General features: G+C 37.4%; 1 protein-coding gene across 7 annotated transcripts in view; it reads left to right on the forward strand.

Moving 5' to 3' along the window:
* Positions 1 to 13440, forward strand: part of NR1H4 (nuclear receptor subfamily 1 group H member 4) — a 44539-nt gene extending 31099 nt beyond the window's left edge. For all 7 annotated transcript variants that reach the window (XM_032689291.1, XM_032689289.1, XM_032689288.1 and 4 more), the window contains 5 exons: positions 215 to 313; positions 1435 to 1534; positions 2792 to 2938; positions 11357 to 11470; positions 12783 to 13440. In XM_032689291.1, the coding sequence (XP_032545182.1) occupies positions 215 to 313; positions 1435 to 1534; positions 2792 to 2938; positions 11357 to 11470; positions 12783 to 13021 (699 nt within the window). In that variant the 3' untranslated portion in view covers positions 13022 to 13440. The remainder of the gene's footprint in view (positions 1 to 214; positions 314 to 1434; positions 1535 to 2791; positions 2939 to 11356; positions 11471 to 12782) is intronic.
* Positions 13441 to 14136: the final 696 nt, after the last annotated feature.

The raw sequence follows: 14136 nt of genomic DNA on the forward strand, positions 1-14136 counted from the left end.
TATACAAACCCATTGTATAGTTTAAAACCCATTGTGCAGTTTAAAAGCATTATACACCTCTCTTCTATACAGTTCTATAAAAACCTCAGTGACAAGCTTGGTCTCCAAGCGTGAAAAATAGAGGTATGGTTTTTGCCTAAAGCAAGAAATATTAGATCATTTCTATGACTGCATTTCATGAAGGGCTTTTTTTTTTTTCTTTTTGCCAGTATAGGAGAAAGTAGAGTTTACCCCAGAACAGCAGAACCTTCTTGATTATATCATGGATTCATACAGTAAACAACAAATACCACAGGAGGTGTCAAAAAAACTAGTAAGTATATTGATGAATTCATTTTTGAGATGGGGGATAATGAAACTGAGGATTACATGGCAAAAAATATTTGTAGTCAGCATAAATAGGTGTAGCAAGTAGTAGAGTGAACTTTGGGTAAAAGCTTACAGTTTAAGTATGCTGCAAGTGGGACAGAATCTCTCCCATTTAGTCAACAGTTAGACTACATCTTTATCAAACTTAAGTGTTAAGAAAAACTTTAAACTCTAGAATAACATGTTCATGCTCAAATCTAACCTTTGTTGATTGGAGCTTTGTTTTTTGCCTTGTTAGTATAGGCAGTGATTTGAGTTTGACTTGCTGTCGAGCTTCCTTTCTATGAAGACACCAGCCTGGGAGCCTGAAAATATTTAATTTTTTTTAACACACATTCCAACGTTTTCCAAGTTTTGATTTTTGTTTAATCCTCTCTTCTTTCTTTTTCCTCTATACCCTCTAGAAATCCCATTTTCCTTTAAGAACTCCCAGCTTTCATGGTAGGATGGAAAAAGGCTGGGAAACAGGGAGAAGAGGAAAAAAGGTTTTAAAGAGATATATTTTTTAAATAAAACTGTAATGTTCAATCTTGAAAAACAAACAAACAAAAAAATAAACAAACCAAAAAACCTAACCAAAACAAACTTAAAATGAAAACTACTGTAGAAAATAATTTCCTAAGTCAACAGCTTTGAAAACTAGAACAAAGACACTTGCAGGGGAAGGACTGAATAAGCCTTAACTAACTTGTGGAACTTATTTCTCTGGGAGACTGAAGAGGTCAAAAAAGAAAAAATTGCCAAAAGAAATAGACAAATTCATTTATAGCAAGGCCTTTGTTTAAATATGATGATAGCCATAAAAATTCTAGATCAATAAGTGCCTAAATCATTGCTAGACATGACACTGAAAATAATACATATTCCAGAGAAAAGACACATTGTCTACCTCTTTTATTTCTTACATGGCCTTCCAAAATACTTGGTTTTGACAACCACTGGAGACGAATTACAGTGTTAGGTGGAACTCTTGCCTGGTCCCGTCTAATAGTTCTTATATTTTATACTCTTAAATGTGAAATGTCAGTGAAAATTAACAGATTTTTTTTGTTTGATTTCTAACAGTTAAACGAGGAATTCAGTGCTGAAGGAAATTTTCTGATTTTAACAGAAATGGCTACCAGTCATGTGCAGGTTCTTGTGGAATTCACTAAAAAACTACCAGGTATATCCAGCGTTCTGGTGCAAATTTTGCTATTGCAAAGTTTAAATGCCTTTCAGTTGCCATTTGACAATTGTGCATATTTTGAAGAGCATATGAAAATTCCTCCTCCTCCTCCACATTGTTCAGACAGTGTCTAAAGAAAAGGTGCTTTGTGCTGAGAAGAATAATATGCTGAATAATTCAAACTCTGCCACTCTGAGATGTAGCACTCTTTACCTATTGACAAACAAAATGCTCAGAGAAGGGATCGTGTCTCTAGAGAGACACATAATTCTTACATATATATAATATATACATTATATGTATATATAATTATTTTCATATATTGCTGCTATCTAATTACTGCTAACACTTACCAGACTCTGCTTCCTGCTCTTTACTGCCTTTCTAGCAATGCCTCTAGGTCATAACATCCCCTGAATTGTGAGTCACATACAAAAAGTTGGTGGCACCAATGTTTATGGTCCTTGCACTGTGTGTTACCGACAAGCACTGAAAATCTGAGTTTATCACTAGTATTTTTTAACTTCCAAGTTGATGTTACCTCAGTACTGAACACTGGACATGGTAGAGATTCTCTTTAATTAAGGAAGGTGCATTTTAACACTTAGCTGTACAAAACCAAGATTTTCCTGGTCCTTCCTCCGTGTCTCACAGGCTTGCTTTAAAGCCTGGTACTGCAGTTGTAACTGTATTTTTTAATGTTAACTGGGATACAGGCTTGTAGGAAGTGAAGAAGGGAGGAGATTTGTAATTGAAATAGAAATGAATATTTAAAACACAGCAGGAAGCTTCTATGTGAAATTGTATATTAGTCCAAAGGCAAGGTGAAATGTTTAAAATTAGATGCTTTAAATGGTGATTTTTGCCATCAGAGCACAGAAAGGTCTGAAAGCAGCATGGCAGTGGGAAAGCCATATAGAGAGCTCTGGTGGAAACATGAAAGAAGATATTAGGCAGCAGGATAAGGCTAGACAAAATTCTACTGGTTATGCTACACCACTAGATTTTGCTTATCACGTTCCTCTAAAAGTACCATGAACATTGAAACACATGTAATCCTCATATAATTTGGTGAAGTTCAAATATGTGTCATTTTCTGGAATCCAGGTTAGAATTTATGCAGCACTTGGCAACCCTACTGACATCAGCATCAAGGTTAGCAGATCAGTGGCACCTCACGTGCAAGAATTTCAGGACAGAAAGAAGTGGGAACTTTCACCATTGCTGCCTGACTTATCTCTAATGTCTCCACAGGCTTCCAAACTCTTGATCATGAAGATCAGATTGCTTTGCTGAAGGGCTCAGCAGTAGAAGCCATGTTCCTCCGTTCAGCTGAGATCTTCAGCAGGAAACTTCCTACAGGACATACTGTCCTTTTAGAGGAAAGAATTCGCAACAGTGGTGAGTATGCTGTTTAATGAGGAAAAAACAAACCACATCATTACACTTCTCTGTCAGTATTTGGCCCTTGGAAAGCTAGTAAAATTGTTTATTAGCACTGAAACAGATTTATCTGAATGTTGTTCTTTATACTAACCAGAACAAACCTAACCCAGCCTTGAGTCTAAAGCTCAAAAGGTTAAGGTTTCTTTATAAATATGTTGCAAGTATTATGAATAATGCTATATCAAATAAATGCAGTGCATGTCTCCAATCATAGACATGAAAGAACAGTGAGAAGAAATATCACTATTATAATTTTTTCACATAAAGTGTGCTTTCAAAAGCAATCATTGTAAGAAGGAAAGAAAAAGTGATTTTAGGATGTTACTGGAGATGACTGAAGGGAACAACCTATTCTTAGGGTCAGTTTGGTAAAATTAAATGACACTGCAAAAGGTGTATAGAAGAATTATAAACATGACATGTTCTCAGTGTGTTTCCTGATTAAGGTCCATCAAAGGCTCAGCGACTGATAAATTCCACTGGTTCTAGACATAAATCTTAATAGTTATGAAAACCCAAATGGTTCTAGATATTGCTTATTCCTTAAAGCAGGCAAAGCAGTATTTTATCTTATTATGCCTTCTTTGTGCTCCACTGATGCAATACTGAATGTTTTCCATTTTTCTGGATTGACCAGCAAACTTTGTCTAAGACTCAGCCACCTATCACTGAAAATTCAAATCACAGAATACAGAATATGCCAACAATTCTGAATCAGAGACTCAGCTTATAGATGCTGGCTTCTAACTTTCTGTTTTAAGAGTCAGAAAGAGAAGAGACAGAAGAACGTGTAAACAAAATACTAGTCATGAAAATGGGCATGAACTCAGTTCTGAAACTCTTAATCAGAAAGTACTACTGATGTATGCAAAATTAAGCCAATACTTATATATTGGAAACACTGAAAAGGAGTTAGAAAATTTAATAATAATTCATTTGTTGCAGGTATGTATTTATTTTGGCCTAACACACTTATTTATAGGTTAATATTTAGTAGTTTTTTATATTTCTTTCATTTTGATTGATTGTAAGAGGGTACTGTTTGATGGACTGGAAACGATGACTTCCAGAGTGATATGAATAGCTTCTTGTCCAGGTTCTGCAGGCAGATAAGTATGTCAAGAAGGCCAGATGTATTTCCTGGAAACTGTATTGAGTGTATCCAAATCTCTTCATTAAGAGATTTTTCTACTGGTTTATAATCTAAATTTTTTATAAAAATAGGTCTTAGAGAAATTAATCCATATGGCTACATGATTACTGAAAACTTCTCTAATCTATACAGTGAGTATCATCCTTCTTGTTCAAGGTATCCACTGTTCATAAAAAAAACCAGAAGCAGAGGAATTACTTAATCCAGACCATTACATAAGCCATTATGTCATACCAATAATTTTTCCTTAGTTGTAATTTTAAAATATTCTGTTAATTCTCTGCAACTACTGAATCCAGATAAGATGCAATATTATTTTTTGCAAGTTTGTATTAGACTAGCACTTCACAACACTGCTAGCTGGAATATTACATTGCATTCTGCATTAGTATTATTTACTTGTCATGAAGCAGATTTGAAAAATAGCATTTTGTGTAGGAGAAAATGTCAAGACAAGTAACCATATCAAATGTGGTATTGTTTACTCCAAAGAAAGATTTCCTGCAATTCTTTTTTTCTGGGGGTAAAAAACCCTCCAAGGTAAATTAAAAATGGATTCTGGATCAGACCAAAAACCCAGGCTGAATAGTTCCCAAGAAATGAAACACAATAACTTTTTTAATGTGTATATATATACATTTTTCTTTTTGGCCTTGGAAAAGGCTTTCTAAAACATCTTCTCTGAAGCCAGGCTCAAGTTGGAGACATAAGAGGAAATACTGCTAGAACTTCTCCCTCCCTATATTACAGAAGGATAATGCATTATCCAGCTTACTGCTGCTGACTGCATTCCTTCCTTCTATTAGAAGGCAGAATAGAGAACAAAGTATCCTTTTCCATATATTTCAGTTCTCCCCTCTGTGCAAATTCAAGCCTACTTAAAAAGATTTTCCTTGACTGCATTTAATGGGGCTGTGACAGTAAACAACAAAAGCAGCTTGTAAACCTTTGCATTGTACCACTGTTAACTTAAATGCTGTACTAAACCTATTTAAATAAATAAAACTTAAAAATAGTTTTAAAATACCTACTACTGAAATAGCTTATTTTTGTGGCTTAAATCCTCATCATTTTCAGGTGTTGCAAGTTTAAAAAAAAAGAAAGAAAAGTATCCAAATTCTTCTGTTATCATTGTTTACACATGTGGCTTTCAAAACCATTAAGTATTATATATTAAAAATATTAAATATGCATGTCATAAGACTCAACATCAGGACTCTGGGTTGAATAGTAACCAAATGTGACATCAGGGTAGAAATGTAAGCAGTCTTTTCCGGCCTTAACCAGTAAGGACAAACACTACTAAAAGTTGCAGCTGGCCATTATGTTATAGACTGGTCCAAGAGATAAGATTGCCAGAAGAGATTAAACACCTTTTTTTACAAACACCTCACCGGAAAAAAAAAAAAAAGACTAAATGCAGTGAACTGAAACTTACAAAGAAAATAGAGAACAGCAGCAGAAATTCAGTGATGGTTGAATGAGAGTTTAAAAATTACGTTTATAGGTGATAAATGGAAAAACAGTATCAAGATTATTCATGGCTCCTAGTGAGATCCTAAACACCGTCACGCCAGCAGCCACAAAATATTGCTATTAGTCAGAACTTCTGTCTGCATATTTTTAGGTGCAGACAAATGCCTAAATATCACATAAGTCCTATTGTCAAGCCTTGATGCTTCTATCCATAAAATCAGGGAGGGTGGTGGTGATCCTGCCTAAAAGTCACAAGCTGTCCAGATATGTCACCTGCCACCAAGTCCACTTTGAAGCTGCTCTCTTGTATTAATATTTATGCCTTCCCCGGTTTGATTGTATGGAATGGTTTGTTGCTTTTTTCTGATATAGAAGTCAGAGATTTGGTGGTGATGACCTTTGAGCATTATCAGTGTTTATTTTCATTCTCATGCTGATGAGGTGCATTTTTATTTCTTAGCTTGCACATATTGCTCAAGTTCTGTTGCATCTCAGATACTGTGCCCTGACCGTCTTTCTTCATAAGGTGTTATGGAAATTATTACATTAGCTGCTCCTGTGACTGAAATCTTCTCCTACTCACCCTAATGTTAAGACTTTATGAAAAATACAGACATTTTATTTAATATTATTGAGAATTTGTGCCATTTATCTTAGTAGATGCTTCATTGTGCATACACTACATTGTGACTGACTCTTTCTGTGAAAGGGTGACATCCTAGTAATTTAATGCTTAGATTTTTTTCTGGTTTTTTGAGGGTAAATTCTCCCCATTATTGAGCAGCACAGTATTGTTAAAAAACAGTGCTGAGATAGTGAATTATTTTCTCAGCGAGCATTTGTAGTTTGTTTTCCTAAGGATACCAACTTTCAGTGGTCATGAATAGACATGGATTTTTATTTCATCATTTTATTCTACAGAGCTGTTCTACGAATCTGAGTATTGGGAAATAAGATACTATCTGATATTAACAGAAATGGAAGAATCTGGACACAAATTTTAGGTTGGCAGCAGGACAACTGACATTGTGAAATACACTGTTGTCTTCCTGGACCGGTTACAGGTGCTGAAGTACAGTCAGATCCAATGAAAAAAAAGAATTAGCTACACTTTCAAACTGGCAAGAGGCCACCTTTTGCCATTGAATGGGGGATACAAAGTTCCCATTAATTTGTACAAGAGATTCCTGCAACCAAAGGCAAAATTTACTATCAGAACCATGGAGAGCTAATCACTTCCACTGTCTTTGGCTTTTATCATTTGGTTATTGGTACTGAGTAGTGGTGGTGTTTCAAACCCCCATTGTACTGGGGTTTGTGCAGAGAAACAAAATGAAATTATCTTCACTGATGAGTCCAAAGTGTCTAACCCTTGAAACAGTCACATGTATCCTCATGGAAAGACACACCATTCTGTGACTCGATTCAAAACTGGCACACTGCCTAAAACATTTAGAAATTAGGACCACTTTCAATTGCGGAATATCGGAAAGAGCTTTTCTGTTTGCATACCTTTTCTGCACATTGCGTTAGCCAGTGCTATGTTCCTGAATTACAAATAAAGTCACTGAAAGTATTTAAATTATATCTGCAGAGTAGATTTATACTCGTGAAAACAAGAAGAAATCTCAGGGACTCAGTCTCTTTTCTTCTATGTAAGCATGCTTCTCCAGGCCAAAAACTTATTTAGACTCTACCTACAAAGACAAGCTCAAGGCAGTGCAGATGCTGTTGCTCTGTGCCAGACCCAATTTATCTCCTGACTGCAAGCACTCAGGCTACTGCCAAAGGATGGTATGTGACAATGTCATTTGCACCCTCCTTGCAGGTTTGGTTGGGTTTTTTTCTAACTAAGGTTTCTTTGCTTGCAATACTGAGTTCTCAGAAGTCCTATGGATCGCTTTAAAGGAGATGGAGTTTTGTTATCCTGATTCTGAGTTCTCCTTGACACATGCTAATTTCTCATTTAAGTTAGCCATTTAATCCCTACAAGATGGTGACAGACAGAAGAGAGGTCATGTGCACTGCTCCAATGTGTCTTCTTTACCGCCTAGATTTTCCCCTATTTGGCATCAATGGGGTGAGTTTGGTCAGTGTTTAAAGGGCCACTGATACATTTGAATAGCTCAGAAGGGAGAGCTCATAAGCAGCATGGAAAGTAGTTCTGGTAGATAAATACTGTGCAAGATAAAATGTAAGTTTGCAAGTAATTAAAATATTTTATTTGCATAAAGCAGCTACTAATATACCCTTGGTTTCATATCCACTGCCACCTCCATGTTTATCAAGAAAAAGATCTCTTTATCTATATTAATAACACAGTGCTAGTTACTGTTAATTAGTACATACTATCAAGCTTTCTTCTTGCAATAGATTAATTATTCAGTTTTATCAAACAGAGAAGATAGGAACGAGAATACTGTTTCAAAAAGTTGGCAATACTGACTTGATATCACACTAAAACCAGGATTACATTAACCAGATAATTATTTATGGCCTGAAACTGCAAACCTTATGAAAGCATCAGTCATCTTAACTTTATAGAGAAAACATAGCAACGAAACTCTAAAAAAGGCAGGGTCTAAAGCAACGTTGTGTCTTAACCTACAAATGGGGATGAAATTACCCAAGTAAGGGGTGCTCAATGAATAATGTTCATGGGTTTAAATCTGCTCTAATCTGATGCTGCAAGGCTGTACTTGGTAAAGCTCATATTTCCGATTGACTACACTTGGGTTTACAGCCAGTCATGCATTAACATAGAGAAATCAATCAAATGATCTGTAATATCTTCTGCAGATGATTGAGTGGGGCTGGTAGTCAGGTAGAAATCCGTGCAATTCAGAATGATGCCCAAGGACCCATGAAGGACGAGCATGTTCTTATTGCGATAATGCTGTGTGAAACAAAGTTTTGAAACCTTTTTGAAATAAGCATTAGGAAGGAGGCACTATTAGCACTGACCAGGAAGCTCTGCCTGCCTGGCATAGCATAGTGCAGGGTTCTTGGCTGATCTAGATAAAGAGGGTTAAACAGAACTAACTTTTCAATTCTTATTGAGGCCAGAAATATAACTATATTTATTTGATTTTTTTCTCACTTTTGGGGTATAAGTTGCAACAATGGCATTGGGAAAGTCATGTAATTTATTTCTTCTCTAGTGTTTCCCATTACAAGTGCCAAGTCGCCTTTAATTCTTGTTCTGATAATCTGAATTGAAGTAACAACATATTTTACAGTAGCTAAGAAAAAGAAAGTAAGAACCACAAACATCTGTTTCCTGTATTTTCTGCTTTTTTTTTCTTTCTGTTGGAGCTTATTAAATCCAAACTGAAGCATTTCATACACATTAGAAAACAGCCCCCTCTTGTGACGGAAGAGCAACTTGCGTAATGTGCAAACGATGATGGGAAACCACAGCACAAATAGGATGATAACAAAACTAGTAACTAATAGAAAATTCCATTATCCTAGTCTCAAAGTTGCTCATTTTGCATGGTTTTGTTAATAATTGTCTTGTGATATATATCGGTTTAAAGATTTCAGCATTCTATTCTCTTTAGTTTCTTAGGGTTAGCTTATAAGCTTTGTGAGACAGGGATTGTTTTACTACATGCTTATGCAGTGTTTGGACCAGTGAGGACCTGAATTAATTATTCCTCACTTTGTTCCCCATCATCATTTTCACCCAGCTTCTGCTATATCAACAGCAGGACTTCAAGAGTTTGTGGTCAGCAAAACAATAAATTCATCCAGCTGAAAGCTAACCTGACTTTCAAAAAAAAAAAAAAAAAGGAGAGAGAAAAAACGAATCAAATTATGAATATGAGAAGCAAATGATGGGAGTCTTAGTCACAGCCCACTTCCTCCTATTTCTTGTCTGCTGCCAAAACGATACCTTGCACAGAGACTTCTAAAAATATCAAGTTTGTCTTGGACTTTTCTCACGTCATTGCTGAGTTATTAACTTCCATGAAAGGAATTCATTTGCTCTGCTTTAAGGCTCAGATTTTTTTCCTGTTTCTAGTTTCATGCAAACTTTAAGACTTTGGTGTGCCATAGGTATGTGTTACTTATATATTGTAAGGAACTTTGGCGTTTAAAACCGCCCAGGAGAGAGACAGGTGGTTCCCCAAAAGTTAGCAATAAGAAGTATTCAAAATTTGAAATAGTTAATGCTGATGACTAACAACATAATCCTCACAGAACATTAAAATCTCTGACTATTGTTTGCTCTATAAAAAGCTCCAGCTGTGTTACTAACTTCTACAGGACGAGCTGACCTGCATCATATATATCTGCTTAATTAACTTAGTCTCAGTAGTGTTGAACTCATTACAAAACCAAGATTTGTGGCTTGTAATCTGAAGTGAATATAGGTTGCTCATGTCATGTGTTTAAACACATGACTCAGCCATGAAATAAACCACACCCTGCAAGACCATTCTTTCACTGTTGGGACACATAACTATTCCACCGGATGAAGTAAATTCATTGTCAAAGTAAAATGTGACTGTTTCATGGTTAAGTCAAGTGACTTTGTGCTTCCTTTGTTTGAGTTCCACCTGATGAGTTTCATTTTGACTTTCCCCTATTGGAGACACTCCAAACATAACCAGTCCTGGACTTCAGCTTTGTGTTGTACTGAGCACTCAAAACTGCATTATTTCATGTGGTTTCCACACCAAGTTATAAAGGCTTCTCCTAGAACAGCTCAAAAATAAGAGTAAAACTACAAGAGATCCTATGGCACTCACGTATGGCAACAGAGGAGGTTTCCATCATTTCAGCCAAGGAAGGCCAAAAGGCTTTTGCTGCAGAACCGCTGGTTTGGATGTCTACACTTCATCAGTGCCACCATTTCAGAGTTGCAAGCAGCTGCTGTCAATAATCTAGTGTCTGCTCTGAGTGACTCATACATCATTTTGAAAAATAATAATTTTGATGTCACAGGACCTACTTCTCTTTTACACCAAAGAGCAGAATGGAGTACATCTGTAATTTAAGGCTAAGTAAGAACATTGTGACCTGATGACAAAGTCAGTAAGAGGAAGCCCCATTGACATGCTGCAGTTTGGTAACCCCAAAAGGGTTCACTGATGGTGAGAGAATCACATAATCCCATGCTTAAATTTGGCTGGATTTTAGTTATTTATGGCTCTATATTTTATAATACACTATTTTATGCTTTAAAGTAGTAGTAGTTGCAGGCAAGTTGATCTTGGACTACAGCTAATCCTAGACCTAACTAAAGTTTCATGCTATGTAGAAGGAGTTAAGTGTCTCTGTGGAGATGACTGAAGCAACTGCCTGAGGCAGTTAGCTGTAGAGCTGGGCTAGAGTTAAACCATATGCCCTGAGAGAATTCCACATTATCAATGCAGAGACAGGGAACATGGGGACTGCTTCGAAAAGAGGAGGCAGTTAGAATATCAGACAATGAGGAAACCATGTATGAGACTTGTCCTGAAGAGCCAGATGAACATACCTGTAGAGAAAAATGAATTATTTGAAAGACTTTGAAACCATGCAAAAAGGAATTACCAGGACTTACCCATGTCTAGTCTGCTCTGGAAAACAAGGATGTGCTCACACTTTTGTAATTGTCTTGCATAGGGTCTGATTTGTGTAGTAAATTTCTCCCACCAAGACAATAATTATGAAATAAAAAATAATTGCTATATAGCAATAAATTGGATTGTTTCAATAATTAAGAAATACTATAACTTTTTCCCCTCCCACAGGTATTTCAGATGAATTCATAACTCCCATGTTTAATTTTTACAAAAGCATTGGAGAGCTGAAGATGACACAGGAAGAATATGCACTGCTCACAGCCATAGTTATCCTGTCTCCAGGTAATTTCCTATCCGGAATTAAATATTTGTGATTCTGGGAAAAAAGCACACAGAGTGTGACCTTGCGTTCTACATGGAGTGAGCGTACATGCTTATTCAGTATATTTAGTTGTTAACCCAGAAAACAAGTACACAAATCCGAACACCAAATGTCCTGTTACATCATTTGGCTTTGCATACAAGGAAAAGAGTGGTTAAATACTCTGCTTAAAAAAATTACTGGTGTCTCTTCACTGCTTACCACAACAGGCTTCTTCCTTCAGAAAATCCCATGTGGTTACATGCTCATCACTACTGACAATTGTGGAATGTCACATTTTTAGAGGGAAATTGGGAAACCCTATAACTTAGAATAGAATAAAGCAATGAAGGTCTTCATCCTTTGTTGGACAAACATCAGATGCCAAGAGCAGAAGGACAGTAGCAAGTTGCCCTCTTGACTATTAAATTGTTGAAAACAGACCTTTTGGAAGTATTGGCATGATAGCATCTCAGCCCTCATTACAGGCTCTGCCATGAAATCTAATTCTTTGGCAACACAAAGATAACCATCTCTACGTACAGAATATAGAGAAATTGTATAGTGCATCAAACAAACTGACTATCACAGGAATGGGAGAAGAGAAGCTTGATGCTTCAGGGTAAAAGATGGACAGTGAGGTTTCCAAATCAGGTTTCATGGAAGATGGGAAGGTGAAGCATTTCTATCACTCTTTGAATCAGTGTGTCTCAGGAAATTATTTTACATTAAAAATTTCAGTGACAAACCCCCATCCTCCTCCTTTCCTCCCTCTCCAAGTACCCAAACACATACTTCCATATGAACAAAATAAAAAGTATTTTCTAACAAAGAAATTTCATCTGAGGATGAAGATGTTTGATTTTGCCCTGGTGACCCACTTGTACCCTCTCTGTACTGGCCAAATTCCCAGGAGTACTACACCTCCAAGGACATATACTGCGTTGCTCAGTTGTTGCAGTGCATCACAAAACATACTCAGGTGCAGAACCACATGAGGATATGATGATAAAACCCCAGTGAAATATTGCAGAGTTAAAACACTTCGGTTTTTGAGAAAGTTAAAAGTTTTCCCTAGCCAGAAGTGGGAAGTTTACATGAAAACCCTAACGTAAAAATACAATGTTAAGCATTTTTATTTCCTCTTAATTTGAAAATAAATATTCTTGGTAGGTGTGAACATCAGCAGCCTGTGTAAATATTTGAATATTTTTATATTATCAGTGTAAATAATTGCAATGTATCATAGTATGTATTTACTAACTACTTCTTTCCTTTTAAAACCATAACCAGATCGACAATACATAAAGGACAGAGATTCTGTGGAAAGGCTTCAAGAACCACTGCTGGATATTCTACAAAAATTCTGCAAACTTCACCACCCGGACAACCCTCAACACTTTGCATGTCTTCTGGGTCGTCTCACAGAATTACGGACATTTAACCATCATCACGCAGAGATGCTGATGTCATGGAGAGTGAATGATCACAAATTCACACCACTTCTCTGTGAGATCTGGGATGTGCAGTGATGGATACTTTTTTATTTTAGGAGAAATATCTTTTTAAAGGACCACATAACATTTACTTTCATAGAAAAGTATCCCACAGTGCATTGTATCTTCTTTAATGCATTTTTATAGAAACATGACATGGGTTCATAAAAGTCATTTTGTTCACTATGCACAGAACATTGTATAGCTACCAGATCTTCACATGTGAGTATAACTTTTTCTGTATTTATGCTGTCTGATCAGAAAGAGCCCACCAGCTCCTCAGAGGAACAGTTAATTCCTTCTGTGATTAAGCTGATCGGAGTTACAGTTCCTCTAGAGAAATGGGGAAATGCAAGTTTCCATTCGTATTTTTTCATTTCAGTGGGTTTTTTGTGCTTTGCCTCTGTTAAAAAATATATTCCAGATATTTACTGTAATAAACCATATGAAATGGTTAATGCCATAGTCATTTGCCGTTTAGCTGTGAAATGTGTTCATATAAGGTGCGCAAGATGTTATTTCTTCACAAGAAGAAACACTATGAAATGGAGAAAAGTCACACGAAAACAAAACCCCTTTTCATGATATAACATGTAGCTTCATTTGCATTATTATTTCAAAGTAAAAATTATACAGTATCTGTACTTCGTGAAAGTGTGTCACAAAATGATGACACAAGTCATTATTTTGCTTTATGACTTCGACTGTTGGTGCTTAATGGCTCTGAAAAATACCATCAGCAACATCCCTGGAAGACGTGAATGTATCTGGATGGTGTGCGAGGCTTCCGGACGCCAACAGGGGCTGCAGGCAGGGTGGGTAGTTTCTCTGTGCCCGGGTCCGCTCCCACGGCCCCGAGCCCGGACGGCTCATCAGCAGCGGTGAGCCGAGCTCCGCGCTGCCGGCCGTGCGAGCAGCGCGCCGGAAGGCTCGGGGCGCAGAACGCCGGCTGCCAAAGGGCCTCTTCGGCTCTCGGCTGCTCTGCGGGCGGGTGGCCGGCTCCCTGCTCCCACCCCGATGGCCGAGCCCGCCGCCGCGGTCCCCGGGCAGCAGCGCGGTCCCCGCGGGCCGTGTCCCCGTCAGCGAGCGCGGATCGCTGGCGCCGGCACAGGTGGGCCGGGCGCGGCCCCGCCCCCGGGCGCTGATTGGCG

This window comes from Chiroxiphia lanceolata, chromosome 5 (genome assembly GCF_009829145.1).
Source record: "Chiroxiphia lanceolata isolate bChiLan1 chromosome 5, bChiLan1.pri, whole genome shotgun sequence".
NCBI lineage: Eukaryota > Metazoa > Chordata > Aves > Passeriformes > Pipridae > Chiroxiphia > Chiroxiphia lanceolata.